Source organism: Muscardinus avellanarius (assembly GCF_963383645.1).
Source record: "Muscardinus avellanarius genome assembly, chromosome: 2".
NCBI classification, from domain to species: Eukaryota; Metazoa; Chordata; class Mammalia; order Rodentia; family Gliridae; genus Muscardinus; species Muscardinus avellanarius.
This window is the reverse complement of record NC_137787.1, coordinates 184880270-184904066: the sequence shown is the minus strand read 5'-3', so window position 1 is coordinate 184904066 and position 23797 is coordinate 184880270. Positions and strand designations below refer to the sequence as shown.

At 40.2% G+C, this 23797-nt stretch overlaps 1 protein-coding gene across 2 annotated transcripts in view; it reads right to left on the bottom strand.

Annotated features, from left to right (window-relative positions):
• Positions 1–3313, bottom strand: part of GPC6 (glypican 6) — a gene marked incomplete at both ends in the record, with an annotated part of 1162580 nt that extends 1159267 nt beyond the window's left edge. For both annotated transcript variants that reach the window (XM_080689891.1, XM_080689892.1), the window contains one exon: positions 3154–3313. In XM_080689891.1, coding sequence (XP_080546017.1) covers positions 3154–3313 — 160 coding nt within the window. The remainder of the gene's footprint in view (positions 1–3153) is intronic.
• Between the last annotated feature and the right edge of the window lie 20484 nt (positions 3314–23797).

Here is a 23797-nt window from a genome sequence, read left to right as displayed (position 1 = left end):
CCTACCAAGGCATAGTGGCAGAATAAGCCTAGAACACCATCCTCTGAATTTCCCAGACTTTTAAGCAGGTGCTATTTTCAGTCATGGAGTTCCTTGAGAAGCTTAGCGCCACCAAGAGGAGTCAGATAAAAAAGTGGGATAATACAGAACTGCTGATGCTGGAGGGAAGCCTGGTATGCTTCCTGTTAACCTTTGATCAGAATAACTGTCCAAACAAAGCACCTGATGATCCACTCCTCGTTATCTCCCCAGAAGACAGAACAGGAGAAAACAAGCAAGCAGGCTCTGAAGGCTTTTGGCTAGATATGTGGAAACATTCCTGAACCACAAAAATGCCAGAGTATTAGAATGGATAGCTGATCTCGGGGCTCAAGAGTCTACTCCGTTGGAGGTCTTCAAACAAGAATAGAATCTATCTGATCTGCCTGTGACCGTTTAAAAATCAGGGCTGAGAGAAGATTAATAGTGCAAACGGTCCCTTCCAAGCACTCTCTGCCAGTAGATCTTTATACACCACCCACCCCAGTCCCTCATCTGATGGTTTGAAGAACTCTTCTCTATCCTGGAAAAGAACATTTTACAATTGTAAGATCTGAGTAAAACATTAATAGTATCTTAATGAAACCTAATGCTCTTATTACTTCTATGTTACTTTTCTAAGTAGGCTACCTACAAAAATATCTTTCAACCAGGAACTGTTCTCATGAGCCTCAAGCCTCAAGAACATTTTTTTTTTTAATTTAGGTTTACTGGCAGACTAACCAGCACATGCTAATTCCCAAGCAAACCACTTGATATCTAAATAAGGCAAAAGAGTTTAAAGAGAGTATGACCACCATAGAAACTCTTATCTATGCCAGATAATAAAATATAATCAAGAGCTAGGTTGGAGACAGTGTATTCACAGAAGAACAGGACACATTTCCTAAGTGATTATTCCAACAGCAATAGTAAGTCCAATGTACCTTAGCATTAAGCAAAGTTTACTCTGGAAAAAAAAAAAAGCATATATTGAAAAACACAATTATCTTCATTATTTTCCTACTAAACGTGCCTGTGACACTCTGGGGGGGTTCAGAGATTGTGTATGCCCAGCAGCACCAGAGACACCAGCCTTCAAGCAAAGTCATCAGCATGCCCTTAGTTAGTCCTGGCAAGTGGGTAGCTTAATAAAGTACACACATTTTAGAAATTCAAAGCTAATAGGCAGAACTGTGCTGCAAAGGGGGAGGCGAAAATAAACAGCAGCAAAACCCCAATTGCTGGTAAAACACTACTTGAGTTTCATAAACTTGTAAGAATGTTCTCCACCAAAGTATAGTGCGACTACAGAAATTATTTACACTGAAACGCTCCGCTGTGATACTGCAGCGCTCCTCATAATGACGAGGACGGACTCTAGTCTCCAAAGACCCTTTATCCAATAAAGACTACACAGGTGATTTTAAATACACTTCAGTTTTCTTTGAGATATCTTATCTGAAATCATGTTGGGGAATATCTGTGTGTTTAACAGATACAGTTTGCAAAAGCCCAGATTGGAGGTGAAAATGTTCCTGAAGTGATCATTCATAAAAGAAAACCTTTTAAAAGTCAAATTTCCTGAGACTGGGAAAGGAAGAGGGGAAAAAAAAAAAAAGAACGAAACTGATCCTTATCAATTAATTAAAAAGAATGAAACAGCAGTAGACAAGAGTAAGGAGTTAAGAAACTCAAGGCGCTGTAAGGGGCAGTCGCTCTCTATTCATTGATCAACAAATTAAAGAGTTTTGGAAAAGAGGGACGAGGTGACAGGGATTAAAAAAAAAAAAAGTAGTCTTGTAATTCGCCACAGGTTCTGCCTTCCACTCGGAGGGAACGCCTGGTTCTGAAAAGGCTTCCTCTCTACAATGCGCCTCGCTGTTGGTGTGATCTGTGCGCTTTTTTTTTTTTTTCCTGATAATGCTCGCATTTATATAAATGTGGTAATTTAGATGTGAGTAAAGATCCTCACTCCCAGAGTTTCGAGATCAACCCTAATGAAGCAGCTCTTCCTCAACGCGTGGAAAGTGAGCTGTTCTAAAGATTTCTCGGCAAAAGGCGTCTCCATCCATCCACCAGTCCTTTGGCGAAACGCAGAGGGCAGCGGATGAAAATCCGGCGCGGTGCCTCGGCGATCCGAGGTCATTAAGGACTCCGGCCGCCGGGTTGGAGCAGCCCGCGTCCCCACAGCACCCCCAGGTTCCCCTCGGCCTCTCGCAGCCGGAGGATTCTCTCTCCCCGACACGTTTCATTCACAGAGCCCCAGAGAAGCTGGGATGCGGTTGGAGCTAAGAGCTGGAAAACGCGCACCCAGGCGGCTGCGCAAGTTACTGGAGACCGAGTGCTGCGCACGCCGGCGCCCAAAGAGCGAGAGGGTGGGGGGCCCTCGAGCTGTCCAGGGAAGAATGCTAGTGGCCGGGAGACGCGGGGACCCCAGGCCCGAGCCGAATCCTCAGCTCAGCCACCCGCGGAAACTGGCTGGCTCCGAGCCCCGCGCGGCTGGCGAGGCCGCGCTCAGGACCCGGCGGGCGCAGGGTGGCCGGGGCGTCTCCCCACCCCGAGTGGCCCACCGCCATCGGGGACCCGTAACGGGGAAGCCCGCCCCAAACCCGAAACAGGCAGTCCATGAAGTCCCCAAAGCAGCCCCGAAATGGCCTGGGTGCGGAGGTCTGGGCCCCGGCGAGTGTCCCCTCGGCGTGGCCGGCCTGGGCGCCCCGCGCTCAGCCTCCCCGCAGGACCAGGGGCCGGGGGCCTCCGCACCTCCCCACCGCCCCCGAGGGCGCGAAGGCGGGAGGAGAGAAGGCGCCGCTCAGGCGGTGGCGCTGAGCAAACTGCGGCCGCAGTTCTTCCAAGTTTGCCGGAGCGAAAGGCGCGGGGTGGGCGCCGGGGTCCGGGAGCTGCTCGGGCTCCCGGCCGCCCCGGATCGTCCCGGGCTCCCCGGCCCGCCGAGGTGGCCGGGCGCGGGGCGGCGGGACCGCGTGTGCACACAATGAGGCGGCCAGACGCACACCTTCCCCGCCCGCCCGCCCCGGAGCATCCAGCGCCCAGAGCCGGTCCCCGGGAGAGCCCGGGCAGAAAGTGCGAACCAACTCTGCCGCCGGGAGCCGGGGGCCGCCGCACGCCCGCGCCTACCTGCGATCTCCTGGTAGGGGATGTCCGCCAGGCTGAATCCTTTGGCACCGTACGCCTGGCGGACCTCGCCGCAGCTCCGAGCCTTCACGTCCGCCCCGGCCGGGAGGGACAGCAGCAGCCCCGAGAGGGGAAGAATCACAGCCCCGATCCAAGAAGGCATGGTGCGGCATGCAAATCCAGCTCGGCCAGCCCCAGGGCCCGTGCGCTCTCCACCTGGCCCCTCCAGCCGAAAGCCCGCCAGAGCCAGCCGCGCGCTCCCCGCGCTGCCCAGCGTCACCCCCTTCCGCCAGCCGAGGGACCAGCAGCGCAGCCCTCTGGACCGCGCTCAGCAAACTTTTATAAGCCAGATGGAGGGTGGCAAGCCAACCAGCGCCGGCTGGGAAAGCGGCCGCCTCGCTCCGCTAGCCCCCTCGGAATCGAGAACGGTGCAATAAAAACCAGAAAGAGGAGAAGGGAAAGAAATGTTTTCTAAAGCCCGGGCGGGCGGCTGGGGGCTGCGGGGGCCGGGGCGGGCGGGCGGGCGAGCTCGGGCTCCCGGGGGGGAGGCGGACAGGCGAGCCGGGGGATGCGCGGGGCTGCCCGGGCGGGCGCGGGACTCGCGGGGCGTGTGAGCGTGGAGGTAGGTGTTGGGGTTAAACGGGATCCGGGGGAAACCTCCGCTTCGCACAGACTGAGGCAGCCTGTGCGAGTCCTGAAATAGGAAGAGAGAAATCCTGGAGACAGACGCCGGAGGCTCGAGGGGCAGGATAAAGGAGGGAGGGAGAGAAACGTGCACAGCCGGAATTCACAGGCGGAGTCGAAGGCAAAACCTGGACTGGATCGCTTTCTACTTGGTAGGAGGGGGAAGATTTTAAAAGAACCGTCCTTCTGGGGTCATTGACAAGAATGTCGCATCCTTCACGCTGAGCCGAAATGTCGTCTTTAGTGACATAAGTGTCACGGGGTCCTGAGTCGCGGACTTAGCCGGATCGTGTTAAACTGCAAAGATAAAGGACACTGCGATTCCAACTGTTGCTCTGGTCCTAGTGAAACGCAGAGCCAGGGTAGAAATCAACGCAGTTCCCCCGGGGTAGCACAGCACTACCGCCGAGCTAATCAGAAGTGCAATTTCAGTTTGGCTTTTTAATTTTTCTCCTAAAGGTAGGTAGTGCGTGCACACATTAAAGGCCACTTATAGTTTGATTTTAAATTTTTTGGATCCGAATTGACAAATGCCCCCTTTTTCGCTTCAAAAAAAAAAATTATTAGTGTTGGGTGAAAAATCGCTGTGCTTAGGTTTCTAGAATGTGAAGAAGCCGGAGAGCAGAGCGAGGAGCAGGTACTGAGGAGGGGCCACTTCGGCCCTCTCACCTGCAGCTGACACGCCCTAGACTTGACACGTCTTCGGAATCCCTAGTGGGCACTGAATGCACTGTCTTCTTCCCATCCTGCCCTTTACACTGAATTTCTGAGAAATGGGATGAAAGGGGAGGTTCCAGTTGGGTTAGTGTTAACTCACTTTCTTATGCTAATGAGCAAACCAAGTCTACTATGCAGGCTGTGTTAAACTGCCTGGACACCTGCAACCACTAAGGTATTTTAATTAAACCCAAGCCAAAGGGGGGTGGGCGAGGGGAATGATGCGGGTTCCCTGGTGGGGCCAAATGCATCTTAGGTCAGCACATTATTGAGAAAGTGCTGCAGGGTAATACCTGGCCGTGTGGTGCTCATCTACAAAGTTGCACAAAGACATTTTCCTGATGCTGCTGTTAATGACCGGAATTACTCATGAAACAAATCATTCTATCATCTCCATCACAAACATCTTCATCGTAACACAGTAGGCACATCTCGTTTCTCTTTTTAATAAACTCTTCCTCTCCTAACCCTCTAGAAGGACTCTCAAGTTTCAGCTCCGGGCTCATTGAAGCTTTCAAAAGACTTGAAAGATGAACTTGTTATTTACAGAGAGACTTTTTCAAACACCATATCTTAAAAAAATAACTCCATAGCTACATATTTCTTTCACAAAATGCAACTCGTGGGTTTTTTTTTAATTTTAATACAGATTTTTGCCTTCGGATGTGTGCAAACTGGCGGGCCTAACTTCAATCATAGCTTATTTTCCTCCAAGTTTGAAATCAGGATGATGAAATACACCCTATCTTCTTTGTGGGCCAAGTTTGAAGGGTGATAGGAGTGGCAGGAGTAGGAATTGAAGTCATTTTAAAAGTGATAGCTGATAACATGACCTCCTTCACATTTCTGTTTCTCTCATACGAGACAGCCTTTATGCACTCCAGAGGAAGGGTTAAACACGCGTGTGCCCTGCCCTACTACCTCATACTGGGACTCACCTTAATTTACTATGACTTGGCAGCCGATAGCAGACACTTCCACGAAAAGGATATCTGGTATGGAGGAAGAATGTATAAATATATGGTAGATGCGGTTATAAATTGCTTGAAGATTAATCATTAAATATTTAATGAACATAAGTATATGATGCAGCTATAAGCACTAGGTTCTTTACACAGACCCTCCATTCAGGCCTTAAGATCCCTGACAAGGTCAGTACATGAAAGAGTTACTAACTTAAACAAGCCTAGATGGATTACCTTCATTCTCCCCAGGAGGGTCACACAGTGTAGGGCAGGTGTGCGAACTTTAGTCAGACCAAAGAATTAGGTAATTTTGTTGGTCCCCTGATTGGCTAATGTAGCACTGTTTGAAGTGGTGTTAAAGACTAAGTCAAACATTACAGGTAAGACCAATAGCAGGAGCCTGGATGAGATAGGGAATGACCTGGGATATTATACAAGTTCACAAAAGAGGCCCAGCTGTAAAGAAGAGAGCCCATACAGAGAAGAGGGCCTTTAGAGAGAGACGGGTTGCATGTCAGGCTAGGGCTCCAGCTAGTGTTTTTGTCTTCAACAGTAGGAGATAAGGTTAGAACATTGAAGGACATCATAGAGGAGGAAAGAAACACAGAAACAAGAGAAAAGTAAGTAGGAGACACATAGAGGCCTCTATGTGTCTATGGTGACCATGACTTGGGACAGGATGGAAAACTATTAAGAAAGGAGATGAAAATAGCTGAAAAGAGGATTAGCATGATACAGGGCTTGATTCGATACACAAAGAGTATGGCTAAAATTTCACTTTAAGATTGTGTCTCTTTGGAGAAATGTATATTTACTAAGGACGACTTTTGTGTTTACAGCACTTTTCACATCCTGGCTGGTTTTCATAATAACCCTTTCTTGGACCTCAGAGATTTGGATCATGGGTAGGCAAAGCTTCAACCCTAAGCAGCCACAGCTGACAGATAGCAGACCCCGTCAATCAATTATTCTCTAGCCAATGCCCCTAAGACTGAATGTGTTGGGGGGTGGGGGTGGGGGTGGGGAGAAGGCATTGTGTCCCTCAGCAATGGATGAATCATTGTTGGTCTAAGTCAGGGTTGGCAATCCTATTTCTTTTCTTTTACATATTGGGTGAGTGTAAAAACCATTTCTATTACATAAAGAGGGAGTGTATGAACTATTTTGAACAAGTGTTGCCTAAGAAGACTTCTCAGAAATATCTTTTTTCTTTGATTAAAAAAAAAAGAAGGGTAGCTGGGCGTGGTGGCATACACCTGTAGTCCCAGCATTTGGGAGGCTGAGACAGGAGGATTGTGTTACAAGGTAGGCAGCCTCAGCTACTGAGTGAGGCCCTTTGCAACTCAGTGAGACCCTGTTTCAAAATAAAGAATAAAAATTAGGACTGTGGGTATAGCATGGAGGTAGAATGCCCTGGGTTCTATTATCCCCAGTACCACAAAAAAAAAAAAAGAAAAAAAGAAAGAAAGAAAAAGAAAGGAAAGAAAAGGAGAAGGGCCTTTGTACCTCAACCTCCTGTCTCTTTAAAGTTAGATGGTCATCTCATAAATAGGATGGAAGACATTGTTGTCGGAGACATAATCGCATAGCAGAAGGCTGGAGAGAACCTTGACTTCCTATTTGAGTCACCAAGAAAGCCCTGGACTTCTTGTGAAATAATCAATAAATGTCCTGTAATTATGCCAAGGTCTTTAGGATAGTCTGCTAGTTACAAATGAAAACAATACAAGCATACAGCAAACTTAAAAAAGAGACATTGAAGGCAAGAGACAGGAATCCACTGCAAATGTAAGAAGAAAACATGAATTAGGTAGCATTATGGAATCCGAGTTAGGAGATTTTCAAACATGAAGTAAATTGCAGTGAACGTTATAGACGAAACGATGGGGGGGAAATCGTCCTTGGATGATGATAAAGAGGCCTAGTGGAAACTTCAAGAGAAACATTCTAGTTGAACAATTGAGTGAGTGCCAGACCACATGGAATTGTATTTGTAATGGGTGGAAAAATATGGAAATGTCAGGTATAACTGATTGCAGTATAGAAACTGTTTGGGGGTTGGCAGTGAGCTGGGGATCCCAGCATGTTTTCCAAGAAGCTTCTATTACTTTAGGGAAGACTGAGACCAAACGTCGGAAGAGATTGAAATTCAATATGCTCTCACTTAGCAGATTAATTTTTCTCTCTTTTCTTTTTTCCCTTCTTATCTGCATTCCCCATGTTTTTGACAAGAAATGTGAGTTTTCCTATGAGAAAAAAATATTGCTTTGAAATGCATGTCACAGTTTTAAGTATAAATATAATAACACGAGTCATGTCTTCCATTGCAAAGGTTCTTGCTCATACGTGTGAAACAAATGACTCTTAATAGTTTGGGTATAAAAAAAACTGTGGAGTATGACACTTTTGTTCATTTTGTAGAGAACCTTGAGGTTAAAGAAAGAAAACAATAGCAGAATTTATACGTCTTTTGTTCAGTTGTGTTTATGAATGAGAGACTAGATGGATATTAGTGCTTGCTTTGAGTTTTTTTTTTTTTTTAGATCAGAGTAGGACAAATAAGTTCAAATGAAATCTTACAAAAACAAGAGAATGGACCTCGAGTGTCTATTCCACATCTCCGCGTGGCACACATCAAAACTGCTTAGTTAACCTGCCTCTTGAAAACAGAGCCTGTAATAAAAAAGCTCTCAGAAATGTAACAACAGTAGCTCCGCCAGTGCCTAGATAATGGAAAGGTTGCTGAGTTACAGTGAATGAAAGATAAATTTGGGTGAATAAGGACCAAAAGTGGTGAAAATAATATTTTATTTGATTTTTATGGCTTATATCCAACCAAATTCAAACAGTTCATTTAACATTCTTTGAGCCTTGAGGGTATAGCTGGTGATAATATAAACCAATGAATATTATACCTTTACAGCAGCTGAGAACCAGTGGTGTTGCTTGGGGGTGAACCAAACCTGAAGAGACCATAGATTCTTCTTGTCTTGCAATAATTTTCCAAGACTCTGAAGCCAGAGTCATTTAGCTTCAAAGAAGGGATTCATGTGATCTGCCTAATCTTATTTTTGCCTAATAGTTATGGTAGGGTTTAGCCAAGAAACCCAAAAGAGCTCTAATTATTCAATTATGTTTGTTTTTAGTTTTCATATATGCGAGAAAAACAGTGTATTTCATATCGTCATAAGCACTGGCCATATTTACTCGGAATATTACTATCAATCATGAAGAAGGCAGGACAGAAAATATATTAAAGCATTATAGTAATTTGAAACACTGTTTTTTACTTTTTGTTTTTATTAATGATCCCTGGAGTCTACCCTGCATTGATTCTAAAGTGATTTTCATGCCTAGAAACGCATGCAAAGTTATTAAGCACATTTAAATATTAAGTAACAAAATATTTACTCTCAAAAACTGGTGTTAAATTTACGCATTGGAACAATCAGCAAATGTCATACTTGCTAAAGCATTGTGGTATACCATCATTAGAAAAACTTATTGTATATCAGGAAGATTTTCATTAAAAATGGAATTCCACTTTGATATGACGGCTCACAAAATTAATAGATGCCTTCAACAATATCATTAGTTAAAGCTCAAACATTTTTGAAGTGTTCCCAAATCAGGTATGTAAATGTAAGAGTAACATAAATGAAAATCCTGCTGCAGATGCATCAACTTGCATTTCTATAGTTCATAAAGGAGATCGTTTAACCTTGCCTCACTCGTTATAAATCCAGATATTAATGTCATGAGAGACCACTCTGCAGCTAAGCAGTAAATTTGATGTACCCAGATTATTGGAACCATACATCTTGTCATCAGCACTTCAGTTCTTCTTGTGTTCAAAATGTATGGAGCTTTGCATCCTCAGATCATCTGGTACCATCAACAATGGCATTCCTTAAGGAGAGCTCATCATGCGTTGCTAACTTTCATCAGTAGAACACATTTACTCTTTATGAAAATTATTTCTTATATTTTAAAGGCCCTGGGCTAATTATCTGTCATTAATTATTTCAACATTAAGTAAGCAGTATGACAGACTTGATTTTGAAAAAAAAAATCGATGATTATGTCACAAAATATTGCTGTTATTAACTGTTTACTATATATGGGCCTCTAATCTGAGCAGTCAGGTAAATAATTTTTATTAGAATATTTTTAACCTACTTTCTTTACATAGGAAAGGGATAAAAACAAGAAGTTACTTAGAAGAAGTTATAAAATTTAGATGTGTCATTGATTAGAATCAGAAGAAACCTGCATACTTTATGATACTGCAGTTATTAAACTTGACATGTATGATCCTAGAATTGAATGGAATCATTAAATAAAGAAAAGTAATCTAACTATTCTCAAACTTAGTATCAACATGTTGAAAGCTTTTAGTTTATGGAGTTTCCTAGAAAGTTTAAAACAGAGATTAATGTCATTCAATTTTATTATAAATTATCATGCATACAACAGGAAAAAAACAAAAGTTTTTAATGAATTCGGCTTAGCCTACTAATAAATACAAGTAATAAAACTGTTTTTTGTGGCACTAGAGATTGAACCCAGAGGCATTCTACCTCTGAACTAAACCCCTACCCCGATTTTATTTCTTATCTGGAAACAGGATCTCACTATGTTGTGCAGGGCCTCACTAAGTTGTCAAGGCTGGCTTTGAACCTGTGATCCTTCTGTCTCAGCCTCCCAAGTACTGGGATTACAAGTGTGGGCCACCACGCCCAGCTTCAGTAAAACTTTTTGTTGAGTGTTATACCTTAATACGGTCTTGTGTATGTGTGTGTGTGTGTGTGTGTGTGTGTGTGTGTGTGTGTGTGTGTGTAAGCTGATAAAATCTGTTCATTGGCTACCATCACACACATCTTAGCAACCATGCAAATGAATGTTGTTGGTCCTACAAAAGACAACATAGAAGAAATCAACTTGATATTAATATACCACTCTACAAAGAAAAAAATAATCAAAGACTTAATGGAACCAAGCCAATGGTGTCAATCCAGAAGCATACCAATAACTTCATTGATAAATATTACTCTGTCTTATGATAAAGATTATGATGTTATTTGGTGATTTCATTTGAAGACAACAGGTTGTTTTCTAACAACAGGTTGTTTTCTAAAACAAAATTGAATTTTTGCCTATGTTTTTGGTACTGGAAATTGAACCCAGGGGCATTTTGCCTCTAAGCTACCTCTATTTTGAAACAGGGTCTCAGTAATTTCTGAGGCTGGACTCAAACTTCCAATCCTCCCGTCTCAGCTTTCCAAGTACCAGGATTATAAACTTGTACCACTACACTTATCCTCAAAACAGATTCTTTAATAATGACTGTCATCTCTTAGGCCAGTTATGAGGAGACTGATTTAACACTAAGTCTTATTTATGTAGCTGACCATTCTCCTTCATGGCTGGAGTGAATATACATGGATATTAGAAGTGCAAAGAAAATGTGTTTCCTCAACTTACCACTATGAGTAAAAAGAAAAACTAAGCAATAAAATGTGCCCCATGTTAAGTCAGGAAAGAAGCTTTGCAAAACAGCCATGGAAATCCTATAGCCTGATCTCTGTCAATGCTAATACTTTCAATTAAAATGTGTACACAAAAATGTTCACAAATGTATTCCCAGCCTGCATGTAAAATGTTTTCTAAGCATCCTATGATTATATTAGGCCAAACTGTGTAGCATTTTAAAAGACCAGTGAATATTCAATAAAAGAAAAATAAATCACTAGGTTTATGATCTGCATAACAAATACCATGTACCCATATTTTTAGATCTATGGTTAAGAAAACAGTACCAATCTTCATTTATTGTCATTTATTGGTAAATCAAAATCTCCACAAAAGTAATTCTACTGAATTTACATAAAACACCTAGAGTCAATATCCTCCTTTTTTTTTTTTCCTCTGCCACAGTAAAAGTAGAATACATTTAGTTTCATATAAAAGTCATTGTTTTTCACTCGAAGAATATGTTCTAATTTGTCTTCCTGGCCTGAACTCGATGCCGAGCAATCATTTCTAACACTTGCTTCTATATTAACTTCACACATTTTATTACATTGCTGGGGAAATAATTAAATGTTTGTGAGGGAAGAAATCTAGTATATTTTTTAAGTAACTTAGAGGGGAAAAAAAAAGTCCAAACTTGTAAGCTGGAAGTTCCATCTAGCAAGGCTCTGCTTTTAGAGAGGTGTCTGGGCCCGCCAGCTGAGAGCAGGAGGTGATGTGCGCTTGCTGTTCTCCCGATGTCCATCCGCAGTCACAGCCAATCAATGCTGGGGACATTACGAAGCAATCTGGCGCTGTTTGCTTTTAATTGGTAAACTGTCTTCCAAAAATAACATCTTCAGGCCTCACAACACCCTAGTCATAGAGCCATTAGAGAATGAATGTCTTTACTGTACAGGAGGACTTTTATGAATAATGAATAGAGCTCTATTTTTCCTAGGAAACAAACATGTACCGGCATGTTCGCGGTAATGAACAGTATTGTAAGTGTGCAAAGCTTAGAAGACATGAAATCTGCTCTGGCTTCTGTTTTAATTTAAGTTGATAACGGATTGTTTTTTAAACTCCAAAGAGAGTCAAACAACCCTATATTAAACTTGTAACATGCTGCCCGGCTCACATGTTGCTTTCACAAGTTTGAAATGATGATTTAATACAAAAAGCAAAGAAGAGATGAAGGATCATGTTCCAATCTCTAAGGTCAAGACAGGCTTATACAAATTTGAGAGGAAAAGAAAAGAACATTTGAATGCAGCATTTAAAAAACCTGGAATTTCATCTTCATTTTAAACTTGATGAACCCGTTGGTTGAACTGTGATTCTCCTGGGCTCGCATAAAAAAGAGTAGTTTGTGCTGTGCAAAGTAGAGCCAAATTTAGATATTTGTGCAAGAAATATTTCACAAAATAACCAATGAAAAGTAAGATCTCAGACTTTTAAATGATAATGACCTTGCAATGTGTTTTAAACTATTTGGTTTTTCCTTTAGAAAGATCATGAAAGGGCTTAATACATTTTGTAAATTACTTTCTTAATGATTTTACTTACAAAGAATATAATTTGCTACTTTATTTTCATAATGAATGAGAGTTTAATGAATTACACATACTTTGCCATTCAGAGGAATATGGGGCATCACAACATTGAACTGAAATATTCATTAGTAGATTGCGTTGGACTTTGGCAAGAAGATTTCTAGATTTTCTTTAGATTTTTTAGGTGGAGGGTAACCATGTTAATGTTGAACTTGACTTAAAGGATTAGTTAGCCATCATGCATGAATATTATGCATTGCAATTGGGAGCAGCTCGAATGGAAACTTTTTTATGTTTGTATAATGGTCGTGCATTTTCACAGGCCACAAACTCAAGTGTAAGAACGGAAACTCCCTTTATTTTCCTGTAACAGAACTTAATTTCTATTTCAATCTCTCTTCCATTCAGTAGGAGAAACTGTAAGCTTGCCAATTCCAGGTGAATTTAGTTGCATAAGAATTTTCTCAAATTCTCCTTTTTTAAAGAGAGTTTTGTTGTTGTTTCGACAGGAATACGGTAGACAGTCAAACTTGGGTGAGAACAGATTGTGTTCTTGGTCAATATTATATTGTGGGCTGGCCCCTTCTGAGATAGGAGTTTCTTTCCATCCCTGACTACACGGTCTGCACAATGTCTTAGGCTGTGCTATCGCTCCTTGGTCTCACTTGGAATCTCTCCACACAGTAGTGTGTACGGACTTCCAGGAGCACTTTCGCTCTCTGTTATCTCCGTCCACTTGTAGATTGCCCTGAGGAGCCTGGGAACCCTTCTGCACCTTTCTGAATGTCTCCCCACTCCGTTTTCCTGCAGCCCTTGACAGAACAGTGTGATGCAGGAAGTAGGAGTCTCCAGTCCCACATCTCTACCCCCAGGGGCACCCTCTTCATCTCCGGAGGCAGCGCACAGACAGGAGAGAAGGAAAAATACTGCTCCCTTCAGCCTTCTCCCTTCCCCTATACTCAGCAGTTCATTCTAGACTAGAAAAAAAAAATGGCCCTTGATTCCTATATTTTTCACTCTTTCTAATATATTGTTTATAGGCTATATTAACAGAGCTCGATCCTTCAGATCTTAGGCCTCTTAGGGGTACAAAAGAAACCTTTTCTCTTTCAAAACGCTTCTAGTTCTCACAAACCAAAAATCATCAGGCTTAGGCGATTTCTTAGAATTTTATTTTGTGTGTGTGTGTGGTACTAGGGATGGAACCCAGAGCATTCTACCTCGCAGCCATGCCCCCAGCCTTCTTTTTAAAAAAAAAAAAAATTATTATTCTTTATTTTGAAACAGGGTCTCACCGAGTTGTAAAGGGCCTCATTAAGTAAAGGGCCTCATTAAGTAAAGGGCCTCATTAAGGCCAGGAACCCAATCCTCCTGTCTCAGCCTCCCAAATGCTGGGATTGCAAGCGTGCGCCACCACGGCCCGGCTTCTTAGAAATTTAAAAGGTGAGAATTGGCTTCTCTTTTAAATCTCTGCTGAGAACGTATACACTAACCAAGTGGACACTTGTTAGAATAACAGAAACATGCTTGGGGACAAAAAGAACAAGAGTTAGTTTCTGACTTTGTTTTACAGTAATAAAAATTTTATTTTTTAATTTTTTACACTTTTCTTGGCATGTTACAGCCTCACATCAGAGTACAGTTCATATTTTTAAGACGTTCATATATATCACAAAGCAACGTGGACAATGGCTTTGGAGAACGTGGTCACTTATGTGCATAAAATTATAAAGGCATTTAAAAGAACTTTCCTATAAAATAAGTCCTACAAGTAAATAGGAAGTAGACTGTGCTACCACAATCAACAGATCCTGGTTTCAGACATTTAGCAACTAAAAAAGCATTTCAGTGACCCTCTAGATATAATAGTAAAGTAAGGAGAACAGCTAAGAAAAGCAGATGGCAAATTTCCTCACTATAGATTAAAATCACATTTATCTGATCTTTTTCTGCTCCAGGAAGACCCATGCTAGCTAGTTATCTTGATCGAACAAAGAATATAAATCAATCTGAGTCACTAAAAGTCATTTTTTCTATCCCAACCTTTAACTTCTGGGGAAAATGGTAGTGTCTTGGGTACTATGAATGTATTTAGGGAACCTGCCTGAAAAAGAATTAAATCAGCTTTTTAATGGTTCAGATTCTAAAATATGAAATGACAGCCATAGAGACAGATTTTGTACATGTGTATTTTGTTGGCCTTTACATAATTTGAAACAGCAGCATCACTTACTATCTGGAGGGCTCACAAAAGAAATTTAAATGTTGTGCTCTTCTTGAAAATTTGAAGACCTAGCTGAACCATGACCCAGCCCAGGACTGGTGCTGAAGCAAGTCAGACAGTTAAGTCTGATAGCCATGCCTCTGGCCTTATCCTTTCCTCTTACACACTTCACATGTTGACTTCATGCTTACCCGGCCTTCTTCTGAGTTTATGACTCAGGGTAATCCCAGGAAGGAGAACCAATTTTCAGATCCCTAAAAGCTGAAGGGAAGGAGGGTAGTGGAATATGTGCGCTGTATAGTGCGTAGGGACTACGAGTCACTGGGGAAAAAGACCCAGGTCACCTGCCACCGCTTGATAATAGAAATATTAAAGGGGGCTGGAGGTGTAGCTCAGAGGTAGAATGGCCTTGGTTCAATCCAGTAACACACACACATACACTAAATAAATAAACAAACAAACAAATAGGTAAGTCAGGTTGATCAGTTCCTGCATCTCAGTACCAGACCATTTTGGTCAGGAGTAACTGTGCTATTAGCATTCCCCAACAAGACCTCTGCCATGGCAGGTGTTCCCAGGCCCCTAAGTTATATGTGAATCAGTAACTGCAGGCACATCTTGCTTCCAGACAGGGATAATAGGAGCGACTCTCCAATAAACTGTAGACAGCCAAGACACAACCCTAGAATGGCACACAGGTGAGTCCTTGAAGGAGCTGGTCAACCTACCTCCTGTCCAAGGGAGTGTATGCATATGTATAGATATGCAAATGGAGTGTGAGCATAAGTATGGGGACATTTCAAATGGGAGAATTGATGCAGGATGGATGCATGTCCAGATCTAGGCTGGAACACACACCCAAAGGAATGTGCCAGTCCTAGTCATTTGTATGACTGGAGGAAGTTGGCAAACTTTTAGAAAAGACACTCCAAAAACCCGGAGAGCTCTGTAGATTGTGGTGGTGAACAGGACCGGAACTCTGCTTGTCAATCTATGGGATTTCATTCTCTGGGTTTTCATTTGCATACTCACCTCAGACACTAGGAAGGTTATGACAGGTCTGCAAGTCTTTCTTAGTCTGCCATTTTAATTCCACATAATTGTTTCTACTTTGACTTCTCTAAATACACTGTTTATTCAGTGACAAAAAAGCATTGCACAAGAAGCTTGTTATGCATTTTGAAAATGCATGGTATGTCCTGACCTTCCTACACCAGCAGTCTAGGGCTCTATTGAGTTGAGTCTAGAGTATAGAGGTTAAATTTATTTTAAAAATAATTGGATAGGGAGAGATAGTATAAGAAAAAGACTCAGGAAAGACATATGAATACAGAGATTATGGCTTAGACAGTTTTAATCTCAGGCAGACTAAAAATTTAGGTTTTGTCGGGCGTGGTGGTGCACACTTATAATCCCAGCATTTGGGAGGTGGAGACCGAAGGTGTTCGTGGACAGTCTCTGCTATTTAGTGAGGCCTTCTGCAACTTAATAAGACCCTGTTTCAAAAAAAAGAAATACTAAAAAATAGGACTAGGGGTGTGGCTCAGAGGTACAATACCCCTAGGTTCCATCCCCAGTACCACACACACAAAAAAAAGGTATTACTATTATTTCTCTAAGAAATATTACTTCATTTCTGTTAATAAACATATGCTATACATTTGATGTAAATATAGGACACACTATGGTCTATGTCTTAGGCATTGGACAATTGACTTCTTTATATAACTTTCCTTTAAGACAATCAAAGCAGGTTTCTGGCTACACTTAGAATAGTAATTTTTGGTACACTTTAATTGAAAGATCTTTGGTTCAGAAAACACAAAATAAACAAGATGGAAGAATTTGTTTTTGTTTGTGATGTTTAATTATTTCAGCCCCTAGGAAACAGTCTCACCTGTAATTGGTTCTCAAGTAGGATTTGGGAAATTAATAAACTCGGGAATAAAAAAAAAAAGATCAGCTTAATGGATTTAGCTTGCCACTATTAAGACCCACCATATACTTCAGGTAGCCCCTAAAACTCCCCAGCTCCAAGTCTGAACATAGTGAATACTTCCCAATACATTTTAGGAACAAATTTAATTTCTCTATAATGTAAATTAGTACTCTAATTAACCATAAATTTCAGAATAAACGTTCATTTACTAACTCTTATCTAGCAGAAGAGTCTAAAAGTGTGTTTCCCTTACTTTATGTTGTTAATTCTGACTCAAACGCAGCAATATAATGATAACCTTTCGAGGAAATTAAATTTAAATTAGGATAAAAATCTAATCTAAGATTTCCAGAAGAGTGGCAAGGGGAAGCAGGGGAGCTTCAGTTTTGCAAATGAATTAATTCATACTACTATAATGCACATCCAAGGATATGATAAGTTAGTTGGGAAATGGTGAAGAGCTCGTGTACACGATGGTAGTTGCAGCACTTTCGTCTCTGTAGAGACTAAAATTTTGTTCAATTTCTCACATCAGGTAGAATAAGAGAAGTAGTTGTAAACCGTGTGCCTGTTTTGGCTGCAAATCCTGCCTCCCCAAATCTGAGCTCTGTGACCTGTGTAAATTAATTTCTTTGAACCTCAGATTCTTTCTCTAGATAATAGGGTTAAACTTAAACCAGCAGACCATTGGATTTAAAGTTATAAAGAGTATTAATTGCCTAACAAGCCTCTCATATATGTATCTTTATACTTCCATAAATAGTAAATAGTATTATGTCATCTAAAAATGTATGTTCATGATGTCATCATATACTCTGATCAGAACATGCTATGATTTTAAGAAGTTTTTAATTACATCTAAAATGCACATATAAGCATTTAGCTTGCTTAGTTTTCATAAGCTAAAAACATTTCTATCTTACAGAAAGAAGCTAGATTTGATATTGTAAAAATTAACCTGAAATATGCTTTTAGTACATGGTTTTGTATATTTTACTTCTAGTCTTTAGATGGAGATTTCATTTATTTTAACTGTTGGTTTGGTAATCTATCAAATAGCATATTTTATTTATTCATTTCTACAATAATAGACTTAAACACTGGTTCCGTGTATTTTTTCCTCATAGCTGGAAAAAAATCATTTTTTAGTTACTTGTTTCTAACAGTGTTAGCAACATTCTAAATATTATCAATGACATTTTCTTTACTGGCATTTATCTTACTTGAACTCTTTATAGGGAATAATATAGATGTGTATCTTGCCACTTCGACATATTATGTTAGAGGATGTGTTCTCTAAATTTCTCTTCCTCAGAACAAAGCGGACCTTCTCTTTACCTAATATTATGATAAACATTTCCTGAAAACTCACCTTCACATTTGATCATTGTGGCAGGCAGAAAAATACCTCCCAAAGTTAGTGCCAAGCACTTTTGAATCTGTTGCCTTTACATGGTAAAAGGGGCTTTGTGCAGATGTGATTAAGTTAAGGCTTTTGAGATGGGAATATTATCCTGGATTATCTAGTTGGGCCAAGGTAATCCTAAGGCTCCTTATAAGAGGCATTCAGAAAGGTCAGTCAGAGAATTCAAGGTCAAAGTGATGTGACTGCTAAAAGGAGCCACAAATTAAGAAGGCAGGTGCTTTCCAGAAAGCAGAACAGCACAAAGAATGGGCTCTGTCTTTGAACCTCTCGGACTGTAGTATTGCCAACACCTTTATTTATCCACATATGACCCACTTGGGGCTTTACTATAAGTAAATTTTAAATACTGCTATTACCTGTTCAAATCCTCCAAGTTTATGGTAGTTAGCTCTAGCAGCAATGATAAACTCATACAGCAATAGTCTGAATTCCAGAAAATAGCAACAGTCAAAGCTGCTTTGAAAGTGCACAGATTGAACATCTTCTAAGTTATTAATATGTTGAGAAAGTATTCTAATTATGCCTCTTCTATCATGTTACATATCTGAAAACTCTTGGTAACAAGAGAAAATCATTAACATAACAAGGGGGACCAAAATAGAAAAATAAAGTTCAGACACAATAGCATTTTTTCTAAGAATTAACTCCATAATTACCTAGTAGTAGATCATTTATCTTTCTTGTTTCTTTCTTTGAAACCAATGATTCTTATAATATTTCATGAACGGTACAAAAATATAATGAAATCAATGAGAAAATAATTCTTTGTTACTCCTCATATTAACTTTTTCTATAAGAATCCAATTCATGAATACATGATATTTCATAATATCATGTCCAGTGTCCATATTATTTTATCTTAAAAAAGTTAAAAATAAGATTCTGTATCATTAGCTAATAAGGAAAAAGTCATGAAAAATTATTTCCTTAAAAGAAAGGGAAATAGATCCTCAGAAGAATGGAAATCAATCTACCATATGATCCAGCAATACCACTTCTGGGTATCTACCCAAAAGAATGGAAACCAAACTACCAAATTAATGCACGCATATCTATGTTCATAGCTGCATAATTTATAATTGCCAAACTATGGGACCAGCCAAGATATCCATCAACAGATGAATGGATTACAAAACTATGGAATATGTACACAATGAAACTCTATTCAGCCATAAAGAAGAACAAAATTATGTCATTTACAGGGAAATAGATGGAACTGGAGAACATTATGCTAAATGAGATTATTCAGTCACAAAAAATAAGAAATCGGATGTTCTTCTTTGTATGGTGAAACTAGGGAGAAAAAAAGGAGGAACAAGTGAATCATAGGAGGAACTCTAGATGCAGAAGGAGAAACCATAGATGAGCAAATAAGGAGGCCAAACTGAGGGTGAGGGAAGGGGGAAGAGGGAAATTCCCTAATGTACTTGATGTACTTTCACAAACATATCGAAATCAATCACTAAGCCAAACATGAGAAGGAGGGAAGGGGGAGGGAATGGGGCGGGAATTGAGGAAGGGCTAAATGAGTGATGTGTACATGTGTGCCTCTACCATTGTGTATTCCATTAAGATGTGGGACTATAATGCGTGAAAAAAGAAAGGGAGAGAGAATTATAGATTGTCCTAGTCTGTTTCATCCTGCAGTAACACAATATTGAAGCCTGGATAATTTACAAAGAACAGGGATTTATTTTGTATAGCTCTAGAGGCTGGAAAGCCCAATATTGAGGGTCCAGAATGTGACAGGAGCCTTCTTGCTGAGTCACTGACATGGAAGGTAAGAGGGGAAGAAAGGAAGTGGAAAAGAGGGGGAATGGTAAAAGGGGATGAGGGAAAGGACCCATGTGTGGGCAAGAGTAAAAACACAGCCGGAAAACATGCTTTTATAACAAACCTACTCTCTAAATAGAAAACCTTCTACTGTTGGAATATTGGTCCATTCATGAGGGTAGAACTAATGACCTCTTGAAGGCTCCACCTTTCAAATCCATTGCTTTAGAAATTTAGTTTCCAATACATATTTCTAAATGACACATTCAAACCATCCCACAGTAATTTTCAAATCAGAAGTTAATGTAACTAAAATAGACTGGGGTGTTGCCCTTAGTTGTAAAGTGCCTGATAAGTGTAGGATTCTTTGGGTCTACAAGGGCAAGCAGAATCTACCATAGAGACCCTGGTAATACCACTGTACCCTTATTAGGGATGCCCTCAGAGATTCTCCAGGATGCCTCTCATCCTAGAGTAGCTCTTTTCCTTGAATAACCTTATTGTGGCCAGGCTGGTCTTCCCACCCCCCTCTGTTTATGTGACTGTATTTTTCTTTTAGTTCTCATAGTGTGTACATAAGCACAGATCCTTGGACTTCGTTGAACAAAGAAAGGAGTGATGATACTTTTCAAATAATCTTTTCATTCATCCTCACTGTACCATTTATATTAGGCAAGTATACAATCATTGCAACCAATCAAGACATTCTCATTCTTCCACTGGGTAATTTAATCAACAGCTCATTATCTCCTAAAGACATTTATCAAGCATGGTGCTTTCTGAGCATCAGGATGTAGCCATGAATAAAGACATACTTCTTACCACCCAAAAGCTTGTGTTGTAGTTATCATACAAAGAAGAAGCAGTGGTAGATAACTGATATCATGTAATTTGAACATCCCTGCCTTTCCCCCACCCCTTCTAGTTTTAAGAATCAAACCAGTGCCTCATGCATAGTAGGCAAATGATCTACCACTGGGATACACCCCCAGACATCTGAAATTTTTGCTCTTCCATTAAAATAAAAATCCAATTCCAGCTTTGCAGGCCCCGGCACTGGCCTCACCCCTTGGCAGGCTCTGATCCTGGCCTCGGAAGCCCCAGCACTGGCCTTGCCTCACAGTGGGCTCCAATCCCAACGTTGCTGGTTCCAGCACCGGCCTAACCCCTCGGCAGGCTCCGATCCTGGCCTCGAGCCTGCCATGAGGCAAGGCCAGCGCTGGGGCCTCCAAGGCCCAGATTGAAACCTGCCGATGGGTTAGGCAAGTGTCAGGGCCAGCAAGGTTGGGATCAGGGCCTGCCGTGAGGCATGGCCGGTGCTGGAGCCAACGAGGCTGGGATTAGAGTCTGCCGGGTGGCCAGGTCAGTGCCGGGGCTGTCAAGAGTGGGATCAGAACTTGCAATGCAACATACACAGAGAAATATCACAGAAAATAAAAAAAATACTTTCCCTAATATGAAAATTAGGAAGAAATAGGTAATAGGAGGAGATCTAGTTGAAGAAAGGGCCCTATAGAGGAGCAATTAAGGTGACCAATCAGAGGCGATGGGATGGGGGAGGATGGAATCTCTTTAAAACTCATGATGTACATAAACAAATGTATCAAAGTTAATAACAAACCAAGCATGGGATGGAGGGAGGGGGAGGGAATAGGATGGGGATTGGATAAAAGGCTAATTGGATGCTGCGCGCTTGTATATTCTCACAAGTCTTGTATTCCATTGTCATGCATGACTACAATGCATATATATATATATATATATATATATATCCATTATGTAACAGTAAAAATAATAATTAAAATTTCTCTTTCTTTCACATAAAGTTGTAATAATCCCAATTCATATTTTCAATGTTAAGAACAGCATCCTAGCTCTACGGAATTTTTTACCATCTATTTTATCTTATTACTATTTTGTCTATTTCCATGTTTGGAACTAGTGTAGACATCCAAGAATCCTAGAAAATTTTTCTTGCTATTCAAAATTTGTATTTTCAGCTGGGCGTAATGGCGCACGCTTGTAATTCCAGCGCTTGGCAGGCAGAGACAGGAGGATCGAGTAGGTTCGAAGCCAGCCTTGCTGGTTCAAGAGACCCTGTTTCCAAACAAAATATATATATATATTAAAAATAGGTCTGGGAGTGTAGACTGAAGGTAGAAGGGTTTCCACCAAACAAACAAAAAAAAATTTGTATTTTCATGGATATAAATAACACAAACTAGCCGGGCGTGGTGGCGCACGCTTGTAATCCCACTCTTGGGAGGCTGAGACAGGAGGATCGCACAGGTTTGAAGCCAGCCTCAGCTACTTAGTGAGGCTCTCAGCAACTTAGTGAGACCCTGTTTCCAAATAAAATATAAAATAGGTCTGGGAGTATAGCCTGAAGGGAGAAAGCCTAGTACCACCAAAAAAAAAAAAAAAGAAAAGAAAAGACAAACTTATATGGGTTTAATGTATAAAACTTTTAATTTCTTGCCTTTACTTAATTTTCATGGTATATACATCCTGTAAGCTGACAACTGTGCATTTTGTACTATGTATACAAAATCTAGAAATATAATCATATCAATATATATCTTTAATAAAAATATTTAAAAATAAAGTCTATATTTTAAGTAAAATATAGGAAGCATCAGTAGTTACAAAGATGTGAGACAGAATCCTATAGTTATAATCATTACACATTTCTTCTTACAATTGCTTTGGATACCATTTATTTTCCCCAATAGTGTAGCTATATCAGTAAAATAATGAATCCTATTATGATGGCAATGCATATTATTTGAAATAAAATTTTCATAGTTAAATTATTTGATTCCTGCTAGACCATTAAATCAAGGCTAGAAAATAGCTTTTCTTTCATGCACTAACTTCAACTGATTTAAGGATAACTCTGAGGTCATTTCCAGCCTTACAGGTAGAATAAAAAAGGTGTATTGCTAGAGCAGTAATGACTAGCACTGGGATCTAATTTTATAGATTGGAAAAAGGTTAGCTTAGTGGTAGAATTCATGCCATATGTTTGCCCTCCCTGGTATAGACTTTCTCTTCTAATGTAAAATCAGTTTATCTATTAAGATAGAACAAATTGATTAATTTTTCAAAAATAGAAATTCATTTCCTTATACAGAGCACTCAAAAGAACCTTGGATATCAGAGGTTTCAATGATAAAGATTATTTTAATGAAATGTGCTTTATATTTTAAAGTCACAGCCTAAATTCACAATGAAGACCTAAAAAATAAAACAACAGTCATAACTCTTCATTTACTGCAAGGTCTCATTGTCTCTTTTTAACAGAATTTTTCTGAAAGCAGGGAGGAGAAAGCTGTTCATATTTTAAGAATCAGCAGTATCATAAACCATTTCTCCTGACTTACCATCTTTATAATAAAAAATCTACTGTAATAAAATCATTGCTAGGTTGTGTTTTTATTACTGCAACCTCCCCCATGAGTTCTCCGTTAAAAATATTCTGGGGGATGCAGAAAAATGTCATTTGTGTCAGATAATAATTCTCTGCCTGCCAACAAAAGCATACAGTTTGTGATAGCTTTTTTAAAAAAATTAATATATAAGCTCACATGTTTATAGAAAATTTAAAAATAGATGGCAGTACATTATACTATGAAGTTATTGTTATGACCATCATAATTGTGAAGTGTCTAATACCCACCTCAAGTTTTTATAAGAAAAATTACCCCCAAATCATAAAAATCATCATCTTAGTTTCTATTAATGGAAAATAGTTATTTTAATTATGAACAAATGTATTGACTCAATTCTAGAGTCTATTAATTTGTATTATGCTACTTCTAATATTTGGATATATGCATTCTGAGTTAAAGC